A 12500-nucleotide genomic window follows, 5' to 3' on the forward strand; every position below is an offset into this window, starting at 1 on the left:
TCGCTTGCTCGCCGCGGCCTCTGTTTACCCGCATAATGGTAGCTAACGTAACCTCCAAGTCTAAGTAGGCTGGGCTCGTTTATGTGTCAGCTTATGTGTGCTTTTTTCGTTATTGTTTGTTTCCTTCTTTGTTGTCTTTCTTTTAATTCTCTATTATGCATTTGTTCCTCTGCCGCTTGGTCTTACTTTATAAATGTCTATCACATTCCCTTTAAAAAAAATCTTCTTTATTGGTTGGTATTATAATCACTGCCATTGTTTTTTATCAATAGCATTACTACCAAAGTTTTTATTATAATGATTATCCTTACCATTCGTACTGTTATCATCTGGTTGTTGTTACGTTTATCACCATCCTCTTCAATATTATCAACATATTGCTATTATCACCATTATCATACTAGCCCTTCCCATTGTCCCTATTTCCTCGGGCGATTCCCACCCACGTCCTCCTTCTCAAAGCAAGCATGGCGAGGGCGTGAGGGCAGGCGAGAACCGCTATTTCCTTAGCAGCTTCGGCGCGACTCGATAGGCGCCGTGTTTGAGGAGTGCCAAGCGGGCGTGAAACGATTATTCTTGAAAGGTTAAATATAGGGTGGCAGTCGACGTAGAAACGGTTGTTAGGTAGGTTTCCGTGAGGGTAACTGATGTGAATTGATGTTGTTGTTGATATTGCTGGGCTATCCCCATTATTATTTCTACCACTGTTATTATTAAAGTAATCATATCATATTTTTTTCAAAATGTATTGATTTTTTTTTTATTACAGTTCACGGTCCAGTTGTATATATACAACTCTGTGTATATATGGTTTAACTGGATGGAAAGAAAAAAACTAAATATTTATATTGTCCAGCAAACTTACAAATAGAAATATTGGTCTTGGAAATAATTTTCTAAAGGGGACATTTTTTTGTGTGTGAAGCTTTTACAGGCTTGATAACAAGAATACCTTTTGAATTGACATCACACAGATTTCACGGCAGATCATATCTGTGTTTGTTGCCTGCACATAAATAAATACACTTGTTTAGGTAGGCTGTGCCTATTCAAGAAGAGCTTGTATACACATGTTCAGCACATATGTATATAGTTTCTGTTCTCGTTAACAAACGTGAATATCAAAAACCGTATAAAGGGGTTAAACTTGTATTACAAATGAAATACAAATGACAATATGACAAGGATATAACGAAATGAAAAAGAGGGAAATAATTTGTAGGAACGGAATTCCTTGGTATCAAACCCACGGGCGAAAACACACATATGATGAAGACAGTATTACTGTATCGCGAGATTCTTGAATTTTCCCGCCAGCGCCTTCTCCAGTAAGTTCACGGCATCTACCAAACCGTCACTGAAATCAGTAATGCGCATAAAATAGAGATACCAAAAGAATATATAACATTTAAGTATAATATCAAAGAAAACAGACGCACGAAATGAAAAATTCTGACCCACCTTGGAGGAGCCGGACACATAGCCTGTGACGTCATCACCCACGTAGCTACGTTCTTCGCCCGGGTCTGTCGCTTGCGTCGACCGGGGGGCATGATGTTGATCTGCGAAGAACGCGAACATTGGTAGATATTGCTCTTTCACGGGTTGGCATTCATGGTAAATCACGTTATATAAAAAAATAATACGACTTACCTGATTTGCATTGTTAGCGTTGACATTTGTGTTGACATTACTGTTATCAACATTATTATTGTTATTGTTGTTGTTGTTGTTATTGTTATTGTTTATATTATTATTGATATTAAGGATGAGGGTGCTGACGGTGACCAAGAAGCTCATATAATTGAGAGCGTTGCCTCCCGAGAACACAGAAGCAGCGCCTGTCCCCATGCAGCGTTTAGGGACCTTCTTTCTCCGGAAAATATTCGGTGGGCTTCCTCTCGGTATCCTGACGGGGATGTCCGCAACTGCAGGAATTTCTGTTTTGAGATCACTGTCTGAGGTTGTGTTGGAGTCTCCGTAGATTTGACGTTCTAAATCTATTGTGCTTCCGTGGGCGGTTTCTTCAAAATTAAAATCACTCCAGAGCTGCTCGAACTCCCCGTATAAGTGATCCAACTCGCTTTTCAATACTTCATCGGGGTTCGACAGGTTTTCTTTTGATCCTTCTCCGAGACCTAGCCCTGCGACGAATAAAATCACTGTCACGTGAAAAGCAGACTGGGAACTCCATTGCAAACCACACATATGCCCGCGAGTAATACACTATGTGCTAGCTCGTGGTCCTGCTGGGCGTTGGTGGCGCTTCTCGCGTCGACCTGCGGCGGCGGGGGAGCGATGCCGAGTGTTTGCTTTCGGTTTTGGCCACCAGGTGACTCCCCAGTCTCCAATACTGTACAAATATATAATTACAAGGCGTAATTTCTACAATTTAGAGTGATAGGTTTTGATTTGTACACATGTGTACATAAATATACATACACACACACACACACACACACACACACACACACAAACGCACACGCACGCACGCACGCACGCACACACACACATATACTGTATAAATATATAATTACAAAGCGTAAGTTCTACAATTTAGAGTGATAGGTTTTGATTTGTACACATGTGTACATAAATATGCATACACACACACACACACGCACGCACGCACGTACACACACACACACACACACACACACACACAGACATATATATATATATATATATATATATATATGTATATGCAAGTGGAATATGTAGTCTGCTATAAATTAACATTCACACACGTACACGCGCATGTATATCCACATTCATCAGTGTTGTATGTGTGTTGTATGTGTGTAGCCTTAAAACATTTGCGCAATTAATATAACGTAGGCCCAGTTTGTGTTAGGATTGGCCGTAAACAAAGCCGGGAATCTCAATTGAACTAGATTGTCCAAATTACTTCCCATCGTTTGTTAATCAGATGAACGAGATTTTCAAGAATGTGGGATTTCAAGGTGTCAGATTCACCCACATTTAGCAGTAAATTTTCGTGAAGCAAAGCATTCCGAACATTGCATCATGACCCCCCCCCCCCTTCCTGCTCCTTAAAATCTGATAAAATAATTTATGTACATAATCTGATTTCAAGAAATTCGCAGGAATGAAAATTTCCTTGCTACACTGTATGGAAAGCGAATTTGAAGAGGAACTGAATGAGGATGACTTCTGCATTTTAAGGCAATCCACTTTATGATTTTAATGTGTTAGCTGTAAAAAGTTTGACAGATAAATGCGCAGTTTGAAAAAAAAAAAAAAAAAAAAAAAAAAGGCACGAAGGAAACTCACAAGATCTAGGAATCAGTATTTACAAGTAAATTAAAAACATAACGCAGGTATATTCTTTACGCCACATCAGACAGCTGAACACCACATGTATTGGGTAACACTACCTGTCTGCCGGAAGCTCGTGCTCGCCAACCTTCATAAACGACTGCCAAAGTTTTATAAATCTTCGCTCATGTTTCGCCACCGGTTATCGTTATAACCGCCAGCAGGTCGCTATGTGAGTCCAAAGTTTTTATATATATTTAAAACAGTCGTAACCCGTTGGAGAGAAATACTGATTATATGATCCACCTGTGTTATTTCCAAGAAAATACATAGCCTACTGACTTACTGGACGAAAACCATACTTCAGAAATCTAAAATCTTAGAAATATTGAAGTACTCGTCAATCCTACTCAGAGTAGAAAAAGGAGGTCAAGCCATAATTAACCACATACACATTCAAGCACACCACGAAGCCCAGACGCATGCGTGGGTCAAAACAAGAGAGACTCGTGAAGCGTGCAAAAATCACGCAACCAGTAGCTTCACGCTCATATCTACGACTAATAAGCCATTTACCCATAATTACCCATACTTTGCCGGAACACTCAAGTGGAACTGGCGAGTGGTACTGTACTGCCCCGAGGAGAGGAAATTACGAAGGAAATGCACAGTAGAAATAACAAATAACGGTAAAACGAACTTGATGTCTGGCCGACTTTAAATATTATGGCATTTGTTGACGTTTGCGGTGTGCCGGTCCATTGTGGATTTACCTGCGATCATTTCCTTCAAACCTCAAGGTGATTACGGCAATTTAGAGTGTAAACAGTGGCCTGCGCGAAACGTTGTTGATATAAACAGTGAAGACGTGCTCTTTGCATTTTTTTTCTGTTCTGCTGATCATAATGATCATGATATCAATAATGATGGCAATGCTATTTTACTAATGATAATAATGATGATGATAATAATATCGATAATGATAATAACAATAATGATAATACGTGATAATACTGGTAATAATAATATTAACGTCAACAACAAAGCAATATTGATAATATTACTGATAAGGTAGTGGTGATTAGTCTAAGGTAATTGAAATAGTAGATATAATGCTGCTATTTATAACAATAATGATAATAGCAGTAATAATAATAATAATAATAATAATAATAATAATAATAATAATTATAATAGTAATAATAGTAATAATAATAATAATCATGAGCGTTATGCCGAATGGTGATAATATGGATCATAATAGTAAAGATATATACCAATAGTAATTTTAACTTTACTCCATCATCAGGAGTCAAAAGCAAATTGATAACAAGGATAGAATAAGTAATACTACTAATGATAATGATGCTATGAAGATAATAATAGTTATCATAACTTTTAAGAATCAAAATAAAAAATATCCTACATCTTTTCCTAGGTCTATGTTATATAAATCAAAATAATTTAGCAGTGGGTCTTTAGATAAGAATTACTGTATTTGTAAACACCACAACCACTAGTTATTTAAAAGTCTCGTGTGTATATATATATATTGTACATCCCAAGCCGAATATTATGGTGTTTGGGTGTCCAGTTATCATCATAGCGGAGAAATTACGAGAAATTACCAATTTATTATCGTCGTAAAATAGTTAAAAGTCAGTCAGTCCATTCGCTCGCTATTAACTGGGCAATTTTTGTTTGTTTATTGCTTCCGCCAAAGAAAGGTAAGGTAATAGAACTTGTTTGTTTGTTTATCTGTTTATCTATAGGTTTCTTCATCTGAATGTTTGTCTAGAGTATTATAAAGAAGAGTTACCATAAGATCGCGATGGAACTTTATGAGGACAATCTGGGGTTGAAGAGTAGACGAAGGGACAGGTTATAAGCAGATATGGGTGTTTGTGGTTAAGTATGTTAAGTTATGAGTTGATTTTGGTATATATAAAGGTAGAGTAAAAATAGATTCACGGTTAAAAATGACAGCAAATATTTGGGATAGGTAAAGTATGACAGAGGTAACTCACTATGGATTTTTTGGGTATATTAAGTACAAAGCAAAGTAGACTATGGGAGATAGTAGGGGGTCGAACAAGTAGATTTTTTTTTGAAGTCCAGAGATGAAGGTGGATTAAAACTAGCACTTTTTTTTTCTCTTTCTTTTTTGAGTGAAAAACAATTTGTTCTTGTAGGAATTCTGGCTAATACTATAATTATCGATGCTCTGTACATGTGATGTGTGATATTCATCAGATACTAATGATAACCACAATACTAATAATAACAGCAATAATGTTAGTGATAATAGTAATAATGATATTTTTATCATTATTGATATTATTATTATTGTTATTATCATTATTATTATTATTATCATTATTATTATCATTATTATTATTATTATTATTATTATTATTATTATTATTATTATTATTATTATCATCATCATCAACAATGATAATACTCTAGCAGTAATACGATCGTGACATGGCATTTTTCAAATTTCAGTCTTAGAAATACGACTAAATATACTACTGTGCAATGATTTCGCATTAACCTCGCCACCATTCACCCACTATTACAGTCAGAAACGGTGTTAGTCCCAATAATTAAACATATACGGAGTATTTCCGACATAATTACCAATTTCCTCGTATAATCTCATTTTCCTTTTTTAGTTTCACTCCTCCTCAGTTACTTAACTCTTTATCATTGTTAAGTCTCAAGTAATTGAACAGGAAGGTTACGCAAACCAGATGAAACGGGTGTTATTATCATTTTATTATAAGTGCGAGTCGGCTCTACATCCCTGTCATGAAGACGAACTGTCAAGGACGCTTCTTTTAGCCACGCCCACCTCCTCATCTGCTTCCGGAGACAGATCACCTTCGGGAGATTGCCCTGAAATAAAGAAGAAAAAAATGGGTGGTTTACTGATTAAGTTATAAGAATGTTTTAATGATGATACTGATGATGATAATAACAGCAATAATAATAATGATCTTAGTAATAATAATGATATCAATAATGATAAGGATACAATGATAACAAAAACAACACAAAACAGCAACAATAATAATAATGACAATAACAATAATAGATAATAGTAATGATAATGATGATAATCATAATCATAATAATAGTAATTATAATAGTAATGTTAATGGTAACGCCAAATATGATAATAATAATCCTGATGATGATGAAAATAATAGTAGCAGTAAATGATAATAATAATGATAATAATGATAATAATATTTAACAATAATGATAATAGTAATAACAAAAATCATAATAATGTCAAAATTATCATTATCATCATCATTTTTGTTATTGCCATTATCATTATCATCATCCCATTGCTATTATTATCACCATGCTTGTTAGTTTCATTATCGTCATTTTCATTACTGTTAGCTTCACAATTATTTCATCGCCTTTCTCTCTCATCACAAATTTCCAATTATATAGTTATCTTTAATCACTATCCTTGATCGACAAGCATTTTCATCATCGAATTCTTTCATCCTTTGAGTTCACGCAGACTGCAGAATGGAGCAGTCACTACATTTAAGTACTTTCTTTCACTGACTCAGACATACACTTCCAACACCTGTGACTTCACGCAGGCAGCAGAACGGCCACTCACCTGACAGCAGAAGCCAGCAGAGCCCCTGAGCCACCTCCAGCTCTCACCTGCTGTATCTCCCTGCTGAGGATCCGCCAGGAGTCATCGAAGGCAATCTCTTGGCTTTTCGAAAGGCTGTTGGCTAGGTCCTCCTGTGAGTGAGATTGTTTGTTGTTATCGCTGTGAATAATGATAATGATAGTGATGATAATGATAATAATGAAGATATTGATAATAACAATAGTAATAATAATAGAAGTAGTAGTAGTAGTAGTAGTAGTAGTAGTAATAATAATAATAATAATAATAATAATAGCAGTAATAATAATAACAATAAAGATAATAACAACAGTAGTAATAACAACAATAATGATAATAATAATATCATTATCGTCATCATTGCTATAACTATCACTATTGCTATTTGATTATCAAAATAATTATTCTTAACATAATTCTTATAATCAATATTCTTATTACTATGATCATTATTGTTACCATAACCACCATTATAGATATCATAATCATCATTATTATCACTATCATTATTATCGTTATTATCAGTATCACCATTGTTATTATTATCATTATTATCACTATTATCATTAGCATTATTATCATCATTATAAAAGCAGAATCTTAGACACTTACAATGGTCGAAGCCGCTACAAGTCGCAAGCTAGCCGTCATGGCATCTGTCACGTGATGATTCAGTTCCTTGTTGCACTGTGTTGCATGCTGCTTGAAATCAACATCGTCTTCTCGCGCACTGCCTGGCCGATGACCGATGAGTTGCAGGATTCGCCAGTCGCTGAGACTTCTCCTTTTCCGCCCCGGGGGAAACACGACAATCTGCGAGGAGACGGGTTAGCTTCCTTGCGAGCGCTTTATCATTTTATTGTTATTATTATAGTTATTATTAGTGTTGGTATTATTATTATTATTATTATTATCATTATTATTATTATTATTATTACTATTATTATTACTATTATCAATATTATTATAATTATTATTTTGTTATAATCATTATTATTATTATTATTATTATTATCGTTATTATTATTATTATTGTTATTATCATTATTATTATTATCACTATTATTACTATTATCATTATATCAATGATTTTATTATTATTATTATTATTATTATTATTATTATTATTATTATTATTATTATCAGTATTACTATTATTAGTGTTATTATCATTATTATTATTATCATTATTATTATTACTATTATTATGATCGTTAGCATTATTATTATATTAATATTATTATCACTATTCTTTATTTCTTAATTATTTTACTGGGGAAGCGGGTGTCACGGGATACAACAGCAACATTTCCGTCTCTTTACCTGATTGGCATTCTGCGTGTTGGCATTGGCATCTACGTTGTTATTGGATATGGCGTTGTTGTCATTCAGATTATTGTTGTCATTATTGTTGTTTATGTTGTTGTTGACATTCAAGACAAGGGAGAGCACGCCGGTGACAAAGCTGAGAAAACTGAAGGCGTTGTGGCCAGACATGATTCCTCCAGCGGCGACACACTTCCTTTCCGTCTTCTTCCCTGGCATGTACATCACGGGGATATTTCTCTGTTTCCTCTCGTGTCCATGGAGACTCCTTTCGTCCTTTTCTTCCACTTCTTCTTCTTCGTTTTCCTGTATTTCTAACGTTCCATCTGCCGTTCCGTTTCTGTTGTGGCCGGGAGGTGCCTGAATCTCTTCTCGGAAAAAAAATGGATTTTTTCGTTCTTGTATTTTGCTGTCATCTTCATCTCTTCCGTGTTTGGGTTTTGTATTGTTCGCCTCCACTTCACTGCAGAAAATCTTGTCACACTTTACTTGGTCTCGATTTGACCATTTTGCATCCTTGGCCTTCCGACTAGTGTTTTGAACGTTTTTCGGATTCAGGAAACGTTTCTTGTCGAACACTTCGCCCATGTCTATCGATGAGGACGTTTCAGTGAGGAATTTCCAGTTATTAAGATGCTGTTGAAGTATGACCTCAAGATCATAGGCAAGGGCGTGATAAGCCACCTCCTTTGCGTCCTCCAGGAGGCTACCTCGAGACGCCCCCACCGAGGCAAGCATGGCGACCAGGAACACAACACTACCACACATCTATCCTTATAATTTGGTTCCACAGGTTTTCATATGTTTTGTCAACAATATTGCCTCTGCAGCTACATATTCTTATCAGGCTCACCACAAGATATAGCTCTACTTAACTGATACTATATAGCAGTCGATTAGTTGCCACTCGGGCTGTATCGCTGTGATGGTGTGTGCGAGGCTGGCGGGACACTGAGGCGGCCGCACCTCCCGTCCACACTCTAGCACCCAAGGCCTCACTCGCACCGGCGCCAGTGTAAAGCCCGCACTCCCGAGCGTCGCACCGGAGTGAAGCAGGTACGTCGGTTTGTTGAATTAAGTTTGTCCGTGGACGAGTGCTCTTAAGACATGTAGCATAGTTTTACAAGAATATTTTACAGATGTATTCTTATGCATAACATATGCTCTCACTGCTTTGCAAATTATTCACTTATTTAATGCGATAATGAGATAAGGATAAAGGATAATGTAAAAGTGGCTGTAATTTCAACAGATACGCCAAGCAGCTCCACATGCTAGCATAAAGGAAGGTCTCAGCGCTGGGGAAAAATCCATTATCCCTTTTTCGTGAAGCATGCACGTTATAGAAGATTGATGCTCGAAACCTGCAGTGTGGTCTACAGTAACAAGATAACATGTTAGCTGTTTTCTGTGTACTATTCCTGACAATACCTGAACTTACTTCTGCTCCGGCGTCACGCTCAGTTCTCGATGAGGTTGCATTCAAAACGCTCGCCTTTGAGTTCGAGATGCTGCTGAAGAACCACTTGCGAGACTGGCGTTTCCTGACGGAGACGCCGACGGAGATGGACATGGGCGAATTCTTTTCAAAAAGAGACTTCATGTACCATTATAACGCTACGTTCCCCACAGATTCAAAAAAGGACACAGTTAACCCCGAGCAGAAAAAGAGAGAATTCATCATCAGTTCTACAAGGAGCCAATTTGAGAATAAGAAAGTCAAGCCAGCCAAAACAAGTGGCCACGTAGCTTTTAGCAAAACGGACAACAAGACAGCCAGCGCACCGTCAGATCTAAACGCTGTAAACGCAGTGTACAAAATGATACGTAAATCTGACAATAACGCCACCGAGATCTCCGAGAAGAGCTTGAGGACCACAAGGGAGGCTGGAATACCTGTCATGTACATGCCTGGCAAGAAAAAGAAGAGAAAGTGTTCTCAGGTTAGCGGCCTCTTGGCGGGGTTCAACACCTTCAATTATCTCACCTTCGTCACAGGTGTCATAACTCTCGTCCTCAACGCAAATAACAACATAAACAACAACAATAATAATAACAACCTGAACAATAATAACGATATTTCGAATAACAATGTCAACGCCAATACCAACACTCAGAATGGTAATCAGGTGAGTAATATGTAATTTTGTAATGGGTAGTTTCCGCTAGAAATTTCATTGCAATGGAAAAAGTTCAGTAAGAAAATGAAAGTTGGTTTTTATAGTTTGTTACTTGAACTCACGGTAAGTCTGATAAAGTCTCCGGAAGTGACGCGCCAAGGATATACCACCAAACGTAAAATTAGGATTTATAAAAGAAGAATACAGTAATCTAAAACATTATACTACACTTAATTTATGAAAAGTGTATATATTCAACTCGATTGTATTATTGTAATACTCTTCATCCACAGGTCGTTATCTTCCCGCCTGGCAGGAAGCGTCGTTCTATCGCGGACTGGCTTCTGCAGGCGTTGAACCGCCCCCAGGTCGTAGAGGCGAAGACGTCTACCTCCGCGCCATCCGCTGCGTCCGGTAGCAACTGGGGCGGCGCGGCGGAGGCGGCGACGGTGGCGCTGCAGCTATTCGATTCTTGGGTCCAGGTCGGTGTTTCTTTGCCTGAGATCTTGACCTTATAACACTAATGATCGTCTTCCTTTTCCGTTAAACTGACCGCACTTTTTTTGCACAGTATTCATTATGCGTGTTCCGTAAATCAGTAATAGCTCACGCCGACCGCATTCCTGTTCACCTCCAATAGCAAATAACTAACGCCACCTCCGTCACCCCCACAGGCTAGCTCGGGCGTCAGTGGCGAGTGTGGCTGGGCGGAGTATTGCCTCCTTCTGCACGATCTCAGCCGCAGGAAGGGCGTACCGGCTGCGCTTTTCGACCCGGCCAGGTAAGGGCGCTGGGGAAGGGAGAGGGAGGAGAGGAAGGGGAAGGGGAGAGGGGAGGGGAAGGGAGAAGGGATAGAGGGGAAGGGAGGGAGGGGAAGGGAGAAGGGAGAGAGGGTAGGGGAAGGGGAAGAGGAGAGGGGAAGGGAAGGGACAGAGGGGAAGGGAGAAGGGAGAGAGGGTAGGGGAAGGGGAAGGGGAGAGGGGAGGGGAAGGGGAAGGGGAGAGGGGAGGGGAAGGGACAGAGGAGATGGGAAGGGGAGTGTATAGGGAGGGGTAAGAGGTGGGAGGTGTGTGGGAGGCATATTGTTTTACTATCTAAATTATATAAAAGGGGAAGTGATTGAAAGAAAAAAAATGGTGGAGATACAGACTGATTAACAGCTAGTCCGACAGCAAACATTACATATCACATTTGTAATACTTATAACGTTTACAGATCTCTTTCTCTATCTATCCGTACATAAATAAATATACTCAGACACACAAACATAGATAATCAGAAAACCATATAGCGAAGTAATTCTTTGTTCCCCATCTTCAAGATCTTTCTCAACGCTCGTGTCGCACCCAGACACACGTAGATATGTATATAATCAGAGAGAACAGCCTATATAAGTAACGCACAATCAATCCAGATCCTTCTCAGATTATATGGCTAATCTGAGAGCAATTATACCACGTAATGCATAATTCCCAATCTTCCAGATCCTTCTCAGATTATATGGATAATCTGAGAGCAATGAGAGCCACGTAATGCATAATTCCCAATCTTCCAGATCCTTCTCAGATTATATGGATAATCTGAGAGCAGTTATAGCCACGTAATGCATAATTCTCAATCTTCCAGATCCTTCTCAACGCTCGTGGCGCCGGCGTGGGTTGGCAGCTCGTCGTCCTGCCTCCTTCAGCGCGCGAAGTGTCGTCTAAGGCGAACGCTGGTCTGATCCTTTGCTCCTCATTGTAAATCATTTGTACATTATTCACTTTCATTGTTATTCATCGATTAAACATTGTGAATATATCTTAAAAATGCTGTATTTGTTTTGAACTTTCCTGGTGGGTTATGTACGCAAATATTGATATGAGGTTAAATAATGGTTTTCAAATGTAATGGAAACACGGTGATATCTGATCACTTCAGATTTAAGATTTTTTAGTAAACTATCTTGGGGTTAAATTTATTTATTGAAAAATTTCTGCCTCTTTGCGTTCATTTGCGACGTATTCAGAATATAGTGATAGTGTGGGGCGTGGGAGCGAAAGAAAGTTTTTTGTTCAATACGGCGACGTTTTTGTAGATTCCCAGAATAGTTAATGGTCAAAACAAAT

General features: G+C 38.0%; 4 protein-coding genes across 4 annotated transcripts in view; 1 reads left to right on the forward strand and 3 right to left on the reverse strand.

Annotated features, from left to right (window-relative positions):
- The window catches only part of LOC125034198 (fibrocystin-L-like), a gene marked incomplete in the record, with an annotated part of 1068345 nt that overhangs the window by 653812 nt on the left and 402033 nt on the right, over positions 1 to 12500 (reverse strand).
- LOC125035468 (uncharacterized ENTR1 family protein-like) lies at positions 1188 to 2291 on the reverse strand. The gene is made up of 3 exons (XM_047627905.1): positions 1654 to 2291; positions 1462 to 1562; positions 1188 to 1357 (listed from the first exon to the last, which is right to left on the reverse strand). The coding sequence occupies exons 1-3, from the start codon at positions 2206 to 2208 to the stop codon at positions 1282 to 1284; spliced, it is 732 nt and encodes a 243-aa protein (XP_047483861.1). The 5' UTR covers positions 2209 to 2291; the 3' UTR covers positions 1188 to 1281.
- LOC125035448 (uncharacterized protein DDB_G0287625-like) lies at positions 6039 to 9295 on the reverse strand. The gene is made up of 4 exons (XM_047627860.1): positions 8270 to 9295; positions 7559 to 7759; positions 6929 to 7059; positions 6039 to 6180 (listed from the first exon to the last, which is right to left on the reverse strand). Exons 1-4 carry the CDS (start codon positions 9038 to 9040, stop codon positions 6162 to 6164), a joined length of 1122 nt encoding a protein of 373 aa, XP_047483816.1. The 5' UTR covers positions 9041 to 9295; the 3' UTR covers positions 6039 to 6161.
- On the forward strand, positions 6937 to 12174 carry LOC125035487 (homeobox protein 5-like). The gene is made up of 5 exons (XM_047627932.1): positions 6937 to 7061; positions 9905 to 10401; positions 10686 to 10874; positions 11067 to 11173; positions 12019 to 12174. The coding sequence occupies exons 2-5, from the start codon at positions 10093 to 10095 to the stop codon at positions 12113 to 12115; spliced, it is 702 nt and encodes a 233-aa protein (XP_047483888.1). The 5' UTR covers positions 6937 to 7061; positions 9905 to 10092; the 3' UTR covers positions 12116 to 12174.

The sequence above is a fragment of the Penaeus chinensis genome, chromosome 2 (assembly GCF_019202785.1).
Source record: "Penaeus chinensis breed Huanghai No. 1 chromosome 2, ASM1920278v2, whole genome shotgun sequence".
Taxonomy (NCBI): Eukaryota; Metazoa; Arthropoda; class Malacostraca; order Decapoda; family Penaeidae; genus Penaeus; species Penaeus chinensis.